Source organism: Oncorhynchus mykiss, chromosome 7 (assembly GCF_013265735.2).
Source record: "Oncorhynchus mykiss isolate Arlee chromosome 7, USDA_OmykA_1.1, whole genome shotgun sequence".
Lineage (NCBI taxonomy): Eukaryota > Metazoa > Chordata > Actinopteri > Salmoniformes > Salmonidae > Oncorhynchus > Oncorhynchus mykiss.
The window spans coordinates 134,039-149,606 of NC_048571.1; the positions used below are offsets into that span (position 1 = coordinate 134,039).

The following is a 15,568-nucleotide window of genomic DNA, read 5'->3' on the forward strand; positions in this document are numbered from 1 at the left end:
ATAGTCCAACAGGGAGCAACCAAAATGGAGGTCTGGTGAGGTGACCAAACAATAGTGACACTACACAGAACATTCATTCTTGTATTGGGGTGGCCTTCCAACTTGCAAATCCTTTCAATTGTTAGAGCTACTGTACTGGGATTACATAGAGGATCAGGCTGTTGAAACGCAGTTGATTATGTAAATAGTCTTGTAGAACTCTGGTATTGATGGTCCATTTCAGGGTGAGTCATTGATATGAATGTTCAGAGTGAAAGAGCTGTGAACTCACCTATGATGGCCCACGTCTACCACAACCTTTCCTATTGTGTTAGTAAGCACCACAGCATTTTAGGAAGCCATTGTTCAAAATGTGTTCATACACACAGTAACAACGGGAGGGGGTGTAGCATGCACGGGGGAGGACCAGGAGGTTGATCTCAGATTCTATTCAGAGTTGACAGATTGACAGTGGAGACAAATCCAGGCTCCCTCTCTCTTTCCACACTGTAAATCTACAGTCACTGGGTCCTGATTGTGACAGTGGAGTCTAGTTTGCACTGCAGGATCCAGAGATGGCATCAGTAGGCAGGTTTCCATTGACCCAGGTTAATTAGACAAAATATCCCACAGAAAAAAAAATATCGGGAAACATCGAAGAACCACAGTGACATTACGTGGAGGTGTAAGAATGGCGCTGCTAAGATCAGAGATTCATCTCCTAAGTACATACTGTACCTCGTCCCCTGAATACCAACCAAGTAATCAGACTTCTAATTATCGTTTATATTTTTAGTTTTTCCCTCAGTTTTTTCCCTTGGACGTGGTTCGTCAGGACCTCCACCAGCCGAAGCTAAGCAGTAACATTAACATGATGCCTTCTAATTGCAGTCGCTGTACTCATAATATACAGGAGAACGAGGATAGCTGTGCTGCAAGCCCAGCTTCAGACGCAATCGTTAGGCAAGGGTCATTTCAGTGTAGGAAAGGATGAAACAGCATCTGTGCCACCAGTATGTACAGATAGTAGTATAAATCCCCTGGCACAGTCCCCGCAGTCGGAAACTTTCTCATGGCTTCTAGAGGGAAATGGTGTAGGAACGCTCAACCGGTGTCGCTCATTCAGCCGACAGAAACTTTCAACCGGTTTTCCCCATTAAGCAGCAAGTTGGAGTCTGAGGTCGAGCATTCTCTGGTCTCTACTCCTCCCATTACGGGGTCTGAGACGCCGAAGCCTCCCACCATTAGCTCTGACAAATTGAAAACCCTAGTCATTGGCGACTCCATTACCCACAGTATTAGTCCTGTGTGAATTTAAGTATGCTCTCTTTAATTCTCTCTTTCTTTCTTTCTCTATCTCAGAGGACCTGAGCCATAGGACCATGCCTCAGGACTACCTGGCATGATGACTCCTTGCTGTCCCCAATCCACCTGGCCGTGCTGCTGCTCCAGTTTCAACTGTTCTGCCTGCACCTTTGGAACCCTGACCTGTTCACCGGACGTGCTACATGTCCCAGACCTGCTGTTTTCAACTCTCTAGAGACAGCAGGAGCGGTAGAGATACTCTCAATGATCGGCTATGAAAAGCCTTCTGACATTTACTCCTGAGGTGCTGACCTGTTGCACCCTTGACAACTACTGTGATTATTATTATTTGACCATGTTGGTCAGTTATGAACATTTGAACCTCTTGGCCATTTTCTGTTATAATCTCTACCCGGCGCAGCCAGAAGAGGACTGGCCACCCCTCATAGCCTGGTTCCTCTCTAGGTTTCGGCCTTTTTAGGGAGTTTTTCCTAGCCACCGTGCTTCTACACCTGCATTGCGTGCTGTTTGGGGTTTTAGGCTGGGTTTCTGTACAACACTTTGTGGCATCAGCTGATGTAAGAAGGGCTTTATAAATACATTTGATTTGATCTTACATACAGGACTTCCAAGTTATAAAATAGTGAACTACTCCTTTAATGGAGTGGTAGGCTCTATGAAAGGGATGTTTCACAAAAAAAAAAACTTTATTGTAGTATTTTGTTCATTAGTACACTGCAATCACGTTTTCAAGAACTTTCAGTATAAATTAAAAAGTGTGATGATGATAATAATGATATGAAAATGACAAATGATAATTGCATGTAATTTGCATCATCACACCAATTGTTGTGTACTGCAGTGTACCCTAATCCTGGTCCTGGGGATCCATAGAGGTGTGCTTTTTTTGTTTTTGCCCCTAACACTCACACACTGGATTCAACTAAGCAACCCAAGCCTTTGAATTGAATAAGGTATGAGAGTGCTAGGGCAAAAACACACATGTACTCCCCTTTGGACCAGGATTGGGGAACACTGCTGTACTGATTGTCCTCCATCTTCAGAACTTCACTGTTGACATGCACATTTTTGGGATTGTTTACAGGGCGATGAAACCAAGGTGGACATTTGTAATTTGATTGAACTATCCCTTAAATTAGTTCCTTTGGAGTTACATTTAGTTAGAGGTTAATTTGCTCTCAGCATGTGTTATAAATTAACATTCATTTATTTTATAAAGAAAACGGCTTTTGTCATCTCTTAAATGTTGTTTACCTTTGTACTTTAGTTTACACCACTGAGAAGGCGGCGGCAGCAGTAGTAGCATCTACCGCCTTCTTGTGGCATGGGATAGGGCCATCCCAAGGATCCCGGAATGTTGCACTGTGGTAGTGGGGAACAGGAAGTTCCCGGCACGCGGGCTCCATTCTTCAGAATAAAGAAAGCCCCAGAACGATGCAGTCAAGAAGATAACAATTTACTAGTACAGGTATGTAATAGCGCGTTTAAACTTTACAATGTCGAAAGAACATGTCATTCCATGCTAGGTAACAAATCCATTAAGGTATTATCACGGTTGGTAAAGGTTTGATGTGTAATTTTTGTCAAACCGAGTGAAGAATGTGGTTAACTATTTTTCCTTGAGTAAGGAGACAACGCTGAACGATTTATTATGTCTATGCTGTCTTATCCTGTGTGTGTGTCTTTACTATAAAGGACCTCATTTGAAATGTGGAAGGGGCTCTCAGAGAATTCATGGTTAGACACTGAATTGCCTGAGAGTCACAGGGTTGTGATAGAGCTCATATAATTAAAGATGGGACTTTGATAACTAACTCTGACTTGTGTGTGTGGTTTGCTCCCATGATTTGGTAAATAGAGGAAATTTCCACGACAGTGGTAAACTATTTTTCAAGTCACATAGTTAGAGACTTTGGGTTTGTCTGAGCGGATGTACATATTTTTCTCAAGGTAATTTCATAAAGAATCCATTTCTTTGAGATTTCTTTGTAGCATGTTATTGGTTTTGTTTCAACTCGACGAGCTGGTAAAATGGCGGCGCCCCCCTCGGTCTGTTTCTGGAGTGTGAACTACCGGTAATACAATTGTTTTTTGATTGAAATAATACAACGAAGACGCAAACAGTAACCTTGCAATGTACTACATGTTTTTTTTGTTGTGTCATTTTATGTGAATTTAGGGAATCTACTATAAAGTGCTTTTACGCTGTCCTTTGTGTCTAATGTGAATGAGTTCATGTTTTCAAATCACATTTTATTTGACGCTTGTGACAAATAAAATGTGATTTGAAAACATGAACTCATTCACATTAGACACAAAGGACAACGTAAAAGCACTTTATACAACATGTATATAGACCTTAAAGTGAAATGCTTGCTTACTACAAGCCCTTAACCAACGGTGCAGTTTTAAGAAAATACCTTAAAGTAAGAGATAAGGATAATTAAAGAGCAGCACTAAATAACAAGAGCGGGCAATGTACAGGGGGTACCTGTACAGAGTCAATGTGCGGGGGGCACCGGTGTCGAGATAATTATGTATTTGTAGGTAGAGTTATTAAAGTGGTTATGCATAGATACAAGTAGTAGCACCGGTGGGTGGGGGGGGAATGCAAATAGTCTGGGAAGCCATTTGATTAGCTGTTCAGGAGTCTTATGGCTTGGGGGTAGAAGATGTTTAGAAGCCCCTTGGACCAAGACTTGGCACTCTGGTACCGTTTGCCATCCGGTAGCAGAGAGAACAGTCTATGACTGGGGTGGCTGGAGTCTTGGACAATTTTAGGGCCTTCCTCCGACACCACCTGGTATAGAGGTCCTGGATGGCAGGAAACTTGGCCCTGGTGATGTACTGGGCCATACATAGTAGTAGAGGTCGACCGATTAATCGGAATGGCCGATTAATTGGGTCCGATTTCAAGTTTTCATAACAATCGGAAATCTGTATTTTTGGGCGCCAATTTTAATATTATTTATTTTTTATTTTTACACCTTTATTTAATCTTTATTTAACTAGGCGAGTCAGTTAAAAACACATTCTTATTTTCAATGACGGCCTAGGAACGGTGGGTTAACTGCCTCGTTCAGGGGCAGAAAGACAGATTTTCACCTTGGATCCCCCGAGCTGACAATCTTGCAACCTTACAGTTAATGAGTCCAACGCAATAACGACTTGCCTCTCTCTCGTTGCACTCCACAAGGAGCCTGATTGCCTGTTACGCAAATGCCTCTCTCTCGTTGCACTCCACAAGGAGACTGATTGCCTGTTACGCAAATGCAGTAAACCGAGATGAGGCTGGTGTTACCGAAGTGAAATGGCTGGCTAGTTAGCGCGCGCTAATAGCGTTTCAAACTTCACTCTCTCTGAGCCTTGGGGTGGTTGTTTCCCTTGCTCTGCATGGGTAACGCTGCTCCGATGTGGTGGCTGTTGTCGTTGTGTTGCTGGTTCGAGCCCAGGGAGGAGCGAGGAGAGGGACGGAAGCTATACTGTTACACTGGCAATACTAAAGTGCCTATAAGAACATCCAATAGTCAAAGGTTAATGAAATACAAATGGTATAGAGGGAAATAGTCCTATAATAACTACAACCTAAAACTTCTTACCTGGGAATATTGAAGACTCATGTTAAAAGGAACCACCAGCTTTCATATGTTCTCATGTTCTGAGCAAGGAACTGAAACGTTAGCTTTCTTGCATAGCACATATTGCACTTTTACGTTTTTCTCCAACACTTTGTTTTTGCATTATTTAAACCAAATTGAACATGTTTCATTATCTACTTGAGGCAAAATTGATTTTATTGATGTAGTATATTAAGTTAAAATAAGTGTTAATTCAGTATTGTTGTAATTATCATTATTACAAATACATTGATTAATCGGTATCGGCTTTTTTGGTCCTCCAATAATTGGTATCAGCGTTGAAAAATCATAATCGGTCGACCTCTACTCTGTAGTGCCTTGCAGTCAAAGGCCAATTAGTTGCCATACCAGGTAGTGATGCAACCCGTCAGGATGCTCTCGATGGTGCAGCTGATTAACTTTTTGAGGATCTGAGGACCCATGCCAAATGTTTTCAGTCTCCTGAGGGGAATAGGTTTTTGTTGTGTCCTCTTCACGACTGTCTTGGTGTGCTTGGACCATGTTAGTTGGTTGGTGATGTGGACTCCAAGAAACTTGAAGCTCTCAACCTGCTCCACTACAGCCCCGTCAATGAGCACACTACCATTCTCAGTCTTCCTTTTCCTGTAGTCCACAATCCTCTCCTTTTGTCTTGATCACGTTGCGGGAGAGGTTGTTGTCCTTGCACCACATAGTCAGGTCTCTGATCTCTTCCCTATAAGCTTTCTCATCATTGTCAGTGATTAGGCCCACCACTGTTGTGTCATCAGCAAACTTAATGGTGGTATTGGAGTCGTGCCTGGCCGTGCAGTCATGAGTGAACAGGGAGTACAGGAGGGGACTGAGTACACACCCCTGAGGGGCTCCCGCGTTGAGGATCAGTATGGTGGATGTGTTGTTACCTACCCTTGCCACCTGGGGGTGGCCTGTCAGGAAGTCCAGGATCCATTTGCAGATGGAGGTGTTTAGTCCCAGGGTCCTTAGCTTAGTGATGCGCACTATGGTGTTGAACGCTGAGCTGTAGTCAATGAATAGCATTCTCACATAGGTGTTCCTTTTGTCCAGGTGAGAAAGGGCAGTGTGGAGTGGAATAGAGATTGCATCATCTGTTGGTGCAGTATACAAATTGGAGTGGGTCTAGGGTTTCTGGGATAATGCTGTTGTGAGCCATGACCAGCCTTTCGAAGCATTTCACTGCTACAGTTCGTGAGTGCTACGGATCGGTAGTCATTTAGGCAGGTTGCCTTAGTGTTCTTGGGCACAGGGACCATGGTGGTCTGCTTGAAACATGTTGGTATTACAGACTTCAGACAGGGAGAGGTTGAAAATGTCAGTGAAGACACTTGCCAGTTGGTCAGCGCATGCTTGGAACGTCTGGCCCAGCGGCCTTGTGAATGTTGACCTGTTTTAAAGGTCTTACTCACATCAGCGGCGGAGAGCATGATCACACAGTCGTCTGGAACAGCTGATGCTCTCATGCATGTTTCAGTGTTCCTTGCCTCAACGCGAGCATAGAAGTTATTTCGCTCGTTATGGTAGGCTCGTGTTACTGGGCAGCTCTCGGCTGTGCTTCCCTTTGTAGTCTGTAATAGTTTGCAAACCCTGCCACATCCGACGAGCGTTGGAGCCGGTGTAGTACAATTCGATCTTTGTCCTGATGTTAGTCCTGTATTTGTTGCCAATGCTTAGCTACCTGATCTACTGAAATGAGATCTGTGCTTGATTTGGACAGGAGCTTACCAGAGTAGAGTACTTACATTTCTACTGCTTGAGATCATGTTCCTCTTATAGAATATTAGCTCAACAGTATTGTGTAGTTCCTGCCCCTAAATATAAACAGTACCGGCACCCAAAATGAGAACAGGCACTTATTTCAGTCCAAGTCAAGCACTGAATTAGATAATTGAACAAGAAATATAATATATTTTTAGGGAATGAAGTGCCTGAACTGTCAAGACTAACTTCTGTGTCTTTTTTTCTTTATTACAACTTGCCGACTCAGATTAAGTCTGAGGCCGGTAACATCAACAGTGAGGACAAACCCACAGTCACTGGGTGCTGATTGTGAGAGTGGAGCCCAGTTTGCACTGCAGGATCCAGAGATGGCATCAGTGAAGCTGGAAGACTGCAGTCAAACACTGGAGCTGAATGTCAACATGAAAGATGAAGAAGAGGAGGAGAAGATTGGGAAATCTGTTAATCATGGTAAGCACAGGTTCTATCTAAGTGTGTTGTTCGTTCCAACTTCCCACTGTGTATGAAAAGTTGGTGTAGAACTGTTTCAATGAGAAGGTAGATGTTATTTCATGCTACGGAGGCTTGTATGGTTTGACACCAGTATTGTCAGCATTTGTTTTATTCCCTGGGCTATCTGGAGTGCTGGGCTATCTGTATTTTATTTATTTTTTATTTCACCTTTATTTAACCAGGTAGGCCAGTTGAGAACAAGTTCTCATTTACAACTGCGACCTGGCCAAGATAAAGCAAAGCAGTGCGACACAAACAACAACAACACAGTTACACATGGGATAAACAAACGTACAGTCAATAACACAATAGAAAAGTCTATATACACTGTGTGCAAATGAGGTAAGGCAGTAAATAGGCCGTAGTGGGGAAGTAATTACAATTTAGCAATTAAACACTGGAGTGATAGATGTGCAGAAGATGAATGTGCAAGTAGAGATACTTGGGTGCAAAGGAGCAAAAAAATTAATAAGTTTGTAGATGATGTACTTGGATGGTGAGCTGCTCTGACAGCTGATGCTTAAAGTTAGTGAGGGAGATATGTCTCCCAAAATGGATGGCACTGTGATAGACTGCATCCAATTTGTTGAGTAGAGTGTTGTAGGCTATTTTGTAAATGACATCACCGAAGTCAAGGATCAATAGGATAGTCAGTTTTACGAGGGTCTGTTTGGCAGCATGAGTGAAGGATGCTTTGTTGCGAAATAGGAAGCCGATTCTAGATTTAATTTTGGAATGGAGATGTTTAATGTGAGTCTGGAAGGAGAGTTTACAGTCTAGCCAGACACCTAGGTATTTGTAATTGTCCATATATTCTAAGTCAGAACCGTCCAGAGTAGTGATGCTGGATGGGCAGCCAGGTGCAGGCAGCGATCGGTTGAAGAGCATGCATTTAGTTTTACTTGCATTTAAGAGCAGTTGGAGGCCACGGAAGGAGAGTTGTATGGCATTGAAGCTCGTCTGGAGGTTAGTTAACACAGTGTCCAAAGATGGGCCAGAGGTATACAGAATGGTGTTGTCTGCATAGAGGTGGATCAGAGAATCACCAGCAGCAAGAGCGACATCATTGATTAATACAGAGAAAAAAGTTGTCCCGAGAATTGAACCCTGTGGCACCCCCCCTCAGCGGGGCTGAAGTGCACCCATGACCAGCTCGGAAACCAGATTGCATAGTGGAGAAGGTACGGTGGGATTCGAAATGGTCGGTGATCTGTTTGTTAACTTGGCTTTCGAAGAACTTAGAAAGGCAGGGTAGGATAGATATAGGTCTGTAACAGTTTGGGTCTAGAGTGTCTCCCCCTTTGAAGAGGGGGATGACTGTGGCAGCTTTCCAATCTTTGGGGATCTCAGACGATATGAAAGAGGTTGAACCGGCTAGTAATAGAGGTTGCAACAATTGCGGTGGATAATTTTAGAAAGAAAGGGTCTAGATTGTCTAGCCCAGCTGAATTGTAGGGGTCCAGATTTTGCACCTCTTTCAGAACATCAGCTATCTGGATTTGCGTGAAGGAGAAATGGGGGAGGCTTGGGAAAGTTGCTGTGGGGGGTGCAGGGCTGTTGACTGGGGTAGGGGTTGCCAAGTGGTAGCAGATTTTTAAAAAGTTTTAAAAGTTCTATGAGTGAGGGAAAAGCAGCCAACAAGTGCTCAGCATATGTGGGAACTCCTTCAAGACTGTTTTATTCCCCTTTTGTATTGTACAGCCTACTGACATGAATACATACACTACCAGCCTACTGATATGAATACATACACTACCAGACTACTGATATGAATACATACAGTACCAGACTACTGATATGAATACATACACTACCGTTCAAAAGTTTGTGGTCACCTAGAAATGTCCTTGTTTTGAAAGAAAAGCACTTTTTTGTCCAATAAAATATAAAATTGATCATAAAAACAGTAGACATTGTTAATGTTGCAAATGACTATTGTGGCTGGAAACTGCTTTAAAAAATTATTTTTATTTTTATATTGAATATCTACATAGGTGTACAGAGGCCCATAATCATCACTCCTGTGTTCCAATGTAATGTTGTGTTAGCTAATCCAAGTGTATCATTTAAAAAAAGTGTTTTGTAATGATCAATTAGCCTTTTTAAAATGATAAACTTGGATTAGCTAACACAACGTGCCATTGGAACACAGGAGTGATGGTTGCTGATAATGGGCCTCTGTACGCCTATGTAGATATTCCATTAAAAAATCAGCCGTTTCCAGCCACGATAGTCATTTACAACATTAACAATGTCTACACTATTGATCAATTTGATATTTTATTTTACAAAAAAAATGTTTTTCTTTCAAAACGAGGACATTTTATAAGTGATAGAGTGCCAAGACTGTTGGAAAAGCATTCCTGGTGAAGCTGGTTGAGAGAGTGCCAAGACTGTTGGAAAAGCATTCCTGGTGAAGCTGGTTGAGAGAATGCCAAGACTGTGCCAAGCGGTCAAGGCAAGGGGTGAATACTTTGTTTGGGAGGGGGGTTACTACATGATTCCATATGTGTAATACCATGGTTTTGATGTTTCACTATTATGTAGAAATTTGTAAAAATGAAGAAAAACCCTTGAATGAGTAAGTGTGTCCACACTTTTGACTGGTACTGTATATATTACACCAACTGACTGGTTCTTCTGATGTTCATACAGGATACCATGTTGAGACATTCTCTACATCCAGAGAGCAACAGCAGGAAGATCACAGAGCTAAGAGGTCTCACCACTGCCCACATTGTGAGGAGATTTTCCCAGTTCTATCAAAGCTAAAAATACACCTAAAAATACACACAGGAGAGAATCTGTATTCCTGCACTGACTGTGGGAAGAGATTCACAACATCAGCTCAGCTAAAAGTTCATCAGAGAACACACACAGGAGAGAAGCCTTACTCCTGCTCTGACTGTGGAAAGAGTTTCTCTCACTCAAAATTTCTAAAACAACATGAACGTATACACACAGGAGAGAAGCCTTTCTCCTGCTCGGACTGTGGAAAGAGTTTCTCTCAACTGAGCCACCTAAAACAACATGAACGTATACACACAGGAGAGAAGCCTTTCTCCTGCTCGGACTGTGGAAAGAGTTTCTCTCAACTGAGCCACCTAAAACAACATGAACGTATACACACAGGAGAGAAGCCTTACTCCTGCTCAGACTGTGGAAAATGCTTCAGAACATCACCTGAGCTAAACGGTCACCAGAGAACACACACAGGAGAGAAGCCTTACTCTTGCTCTGACTGTGGAAAATGCTTCACGTATTTAAATGTTCTAAAAGTTCACCAGAGAACACACACTGGAGAAAAGCCTTACTCCTGCTCTGATTGTGGAAAGAATTTCTCTCAATCGAGCCACCTAAAACAACATGAACGAACACACACAGGAGAGAAGCCTTACTCTTGCTCTGACTGTGGAAAATGCTTCACGTATTTAAATGTTCTAAAAGTTCACCAGAGAACACACACAGGAGAGAAGCCTTACTCTTGCTCTGACTGTGGAAAATGCTTCACGTATTTAAATGTTCTAAAAGTCCACCAGAGAACACACACTGGAGAAAAGCCTTACTCTTGCTCTGACTGTGGAAAATGCTTCACGTATTTACATGATCTAAAAGTTCACCAGAGAACACACACTGGAGAAAAGCCTTACTCTTGCTCTGACTGTGGAAAATGCTTCACGTATTTAAATGTTCTAAAAGTTCACCAGAGAACACACACTGGAGAAAAGCCTTACTTCTGCTCTGACTGTAAGAAGAGTTTCTCTCAAATGGGCCAGTTAAAAAGACACCAAGGTATACATCATGGAGAGTAGCCTTACTCTTGCTCTGACTGTGGAAAATGATTTAAATCATCAGCTGAGCTAAACGGTCATCAGAGATCACACACAGGAGAGAAGCCTTTCTTCTGCTCTTACTGTGGCAACAGCTTCTCCCGATTTGGGCAATGTAAAGACACACCAACGGATACATAGTTGACCGAAGCCTTATCAAAGCACTGACTGTGAGAAGAGATTCTACAGATTGGGCCATTTAAAAAGACACCAATGTATACATGAAGGAGAGAAGCCTCATCAGTTCTCTCAGACCAGCTAAGATTAGTCACTCCTCTTAATTCTCATCTCATAAAATAAATGGCAACGTTGAATTGGATCAAATGAAGAAAGTGTAGAACACTATTGTAATCATATTGTTTCTCACTGCGAGAGAACAATGCAGAGGAAAGGGAGCATCATAGAATGTTAGTCTCTCTTTACTGATCAGTGTGCATCTTGTCAGTTTTTTGCTGTTTTTTTTTTTTTTTGCTTCCGTCCATAGACAAATCCCAGCTCTACTGGTACCAGCAGTACTGCACCTGTCAACGACACAAGTTGTTCTGCTTCCATAAGCACATCCAATGCTAGCATCAGTAATTCTCCATTTGCTGTTAACCCAGCTAGCATGGACACTGGGCTGCATCAGAATCACAACTGTCAGAGCTACTGCCTCCTTATCCGGCAAAACACCAAACAACAGACAGGGATGTGCCTTTCCTCAGCCACAGTGTGTTTATATCTCACAACTCGATGAAACCTTCACTCTTGCACAGACATTTAGAAACAAAACATGCCAATTTGAAAAATAAGCCACAGGAGTTTTTTCAGCGAGAGTTGAGACTACTTTCGAGTAGTAAGACATGTATAAAAGCAACAGATACCATTAATAAGAAGGCGCTAGAATCGTCTTATATGGTGAGCTATCGAGTGGCTAGGACAGGCAAGCACCATACTATTGTGGAGGACTTAAATCTTCCTGCTTCCGCAGATATGGCTGGGGGGAAAAATCCCAAAAAACTATACAGTTTTCACAACGCATCAGTGACATGGCAGATGTTTGGAACAATTACTGCTTCGCCTTACAAGCCAATAATTCTATGCGTTACAGCTAGATGAGTCAACAGACTCATGGTATATGTCTGTTACAGCTGGATGAGTCAACAGACGTGGCGGGCCTGGCACAGCTCCTGGTATATGTCTGTTACAGCTGGATGAGTCAACAGACGTGGCGGGCCTGGCACAGCTCCTGGTATATGTCTGTTACAGCTGGATGAGTCAACAGACATGGCGGGCCTAGTACAGCTCCTGGTATATGTCCGTTGTTTTTGGATGGTCAATTAAGGAAGATCCTCTTCTACAAACTACTGGAAACCAGGACAACAGGATATATTTTTAAAGTACTGGCCAGCTTTGTGACATCAAATGGACTTTGGTAGTCAGGTTTGATGAAAACCTGCTCCGGAGTGCTCAGGGCCTCACACAATGACCCTAAGCACACAGCTAAGACGATGTTTGCGAAAATTTTGAAAAACCTGATTTTTGTTGTAATTTTGGAGTGTTGTGTGTAGATTGGTGCATTTTATAATAATGCTGTAATGTAACAAAAGGTGGAAAAAGTCAAGCAGTTTGAATACTTTTTGAACACACTGTATCAGATAACGATGATCAGTTTTCTGCATTAGTTTCGGTGGATTTTTTTTATTTTATTACCAAAACACGTTTTGTTTCATGATAAACAGGCTATGAATTGACTTGTGTTTATTAAATTGCCCTTTTAATGCTAGATTCATTGTTTTAGTCTATGATGAATTTATTTGAATAACTGTTGAAGTTAATTGATATGTTTGTACATTAATTTGTTCCGGGCAACATCTTCTCTTGTGTATAGTTTTAAATAAAATTGCAAATAAATTCATTAAAAATCCTACAATGTGATTTTCTGGATTTTTTTTCTCTCATTTTGTCTGTCATAGTTGAAGTGTACCTATGATGAAAATTACAGGCCTCTCATCTTTTTAAGTGGGAGAACTTGCACAATTGGTGGCTGACTAAATACTTTTTTGCCCCACTGTATGCATATTATGTATTTTTTAGTGTTTCCTGTTTGACCACAGGAAGAGTAGCCGCTGGGGATCCTAATAAAATACTAAATGTATCAGATATTGATGACGTGTTGATCAGTTTTCACCATTAGTATTTTAATGAATGTTTCATTCAATGTGTTTTGATGGGATATAGTAGTAAAGGCCAAATTCAATATATATTTTTTTATACCTAATGTCCTAAAATTCTAAATCAATTATCTAAACAATCCATGGTATGACCTTCTTAAAACAATTCCATATGTTAGCATTATATTGTAATGTAATGACCCAGTTAGTATTGGGGAATGGAACCAGAGAGGAAGCTTGTGTTACCTTTCTCACATCACTACAGTATTCATTTCAACAGAACTTTTCCACGCCCCTTTGTTAGAGCTCAATATATACCCAAGACTATATAGAGGGTCATCTACCAGAACCTTTCCTATTGGGTTAGTAAGCACCACAGAATTTTAGGAAGCCATTGTTCAAAATGTGTTCATATACACAGTAACAATGGGAGGGGGTGTGGCCTGCACAGAGAAGGACCACGAGGTTGATCTCAGACAGAGTTGACAGATTAACAGTGAGGACAAACCCAGCCTGCCTCTCCTTTCACACTGCCTTCCAAACAGATTCTAAACCTACAGTCACTGGGTCCTGATTGACAGTGGAGACTTGTTGCACTGCAGGATCTAGAGATGGCATCACTGGACAGGTCTCCATTGGGCCAAGTCTACAACAAAAACATTTAGCAAATCAATCATTGCAACGTGGATGGAAACGGCAGAAACAGGAGACATTTTGTAAAGATCCACAAATGCTTTATCCGTTCGAACAGCGACAGGAAAACATTGAAGAACCACAGTGCAATGCTGCGATGGTGTAAGAAAGGCACTGCTAAGATCAGAGATTCATCTCCTGAGTAAACACCACAAATATTGAGTACACACCTAGTCCCCTGAATACAAACCAAGTAATCTTACATACAGGACTTCAAGTTGTAAAATAGTGAACTACTCCTTTAATGGAGCGGTAGGCTCTATGAAAGGGAAGTTTTGACAACAAAAAAAACGTCCTCGTCGTGTTTTGTTCATTAGTCCACTGTTAATACAATGCCAAAAAGTTTGCATGTTAGCAGTCAAGTTTTCAATATAAAGCACTTTCAGTACAGAGAAAAAAGTGGGATGCTTATGTAAATTATATGCAAATTAGCTAAATAATAATTGCATATAATTTGCATTATCACACCTTTTGGTGTGTACTACATTGTTTTCCAATCCTGGTCCTGGGGATCCATAGAGGTGAGCTTGTTTGTTTTTGCCCCTAACACTCACACACTGGATTCAACTAAACAACTCAAGCCTTTGAACTGAATAAGGTATGTGAGTGCGAGGGCAAAAACACACATGTACTCCCCTTTGGGACCAGGATTGGGGAACACGGCTGTACTGAAAGTCCTCCATCTTCAGAACTTCACTGTTGACGTACACATTATTTGGATTGTATACAGGGTGAAGAAACCAAGGTGGACATTTGTAATTTGATTGAACTATCCCTTTAATTAGGGTTCCTTTGGAGTTATATTTAGTTAGAGATGGATTTGATCTAAGCATGTGCTATAAATATTCATTTATTTAATAAAGAAAACTGCTTTTGTCATCTCTTAAAAAGGCGAACCTAACGAGTGTGCTCTCCTACTCCCTTAAAAGACCTTTGCTTGAAAAACGAGAAAAAAAGTGTCAGTAGCACTGTTTGTCCATTTTGACACGCCATAGAACCCTTTCTCTGTTTACAAATGAAAACTGTATTTTAAGGCTTGTATGAATGTCCTACTTCATATGTTTGTGTCATCATCACAAATCAACTGCATTTAACTTAAAAAAACAACAACACTTTAACCAGTAAAATGGCTTTCGCTATAGCCTTTATCAATGAACGAAAGCGTTCTGTGATCTTAGCGACTGTTCAAGCAAGAATCAAAACATTGTAAGCGTATATAAACTCAAAGATATTTTGTTTGGAAGTAATAAAAACGTACATCTAGACGACTGCTGCCAAGAGTCGCACACATCTGTGAGTGACGTCAGCGCGTTGAGTACTGAAAAAGGGTCTATCGCCACTTCCTCAAAATAGATAACTCAAATCTGTCATTAATGTTGAGTGCTGTTGACCAATCACAAATGAACGGGCTTAAACTTCGGCTACCGACTTGCCTCCAAGAAAAAATGTGTGTGTGTGTGTGTGTGTGTGTGTGTGTGTGCACAAACAGCCGAAAAAACCCTTACACAAAGCCCAAAACGAAAACAAAAACTTCACAAAATGTTGTCATAATATATGCACAAACTCTTCCGGCTGTTTTTAAAGAGTTTATTTCATTGAATTATACACAAGAGAGAAAACATGTATGTACAAACATATTTTTTTCATTACATTCTTGTCATTTAGCAGATGTTCTTATCCAGAGCGATTTACAGGACAAATAAGGGTTAATTGCCTTGACAGA

The 15,568-nt window shown here is 41.5% G+C and overlaps 1 protein-coding gene across 1 annotated transcript in view; it reads left to right on the top strand.

Annotated features, from left to right (window-relative positions):
• Positions 1-11,797, top strand: part of LOC118965192 (gastrula zinc finger protein XlCGF28.1-like) — a 115,935-nt gene extending 104,138 nt beyond the window's left edge. The window contains exon 4 of the mRNA XM_036981873.1: positions 9,825-11,797. Coding sequence (XP_036837768.1) covers positions 9,825-10,981 — 1,157 coding nt within the window. The 3' untranslated portion in view covers positions 10,982-11,797. The remainder of the gene's footprint in view (positions 1-9,824) is intronic.
• The last annotated feature ends 3,771 nt before the right edge of the window (positions 11,798-15,568 follow it).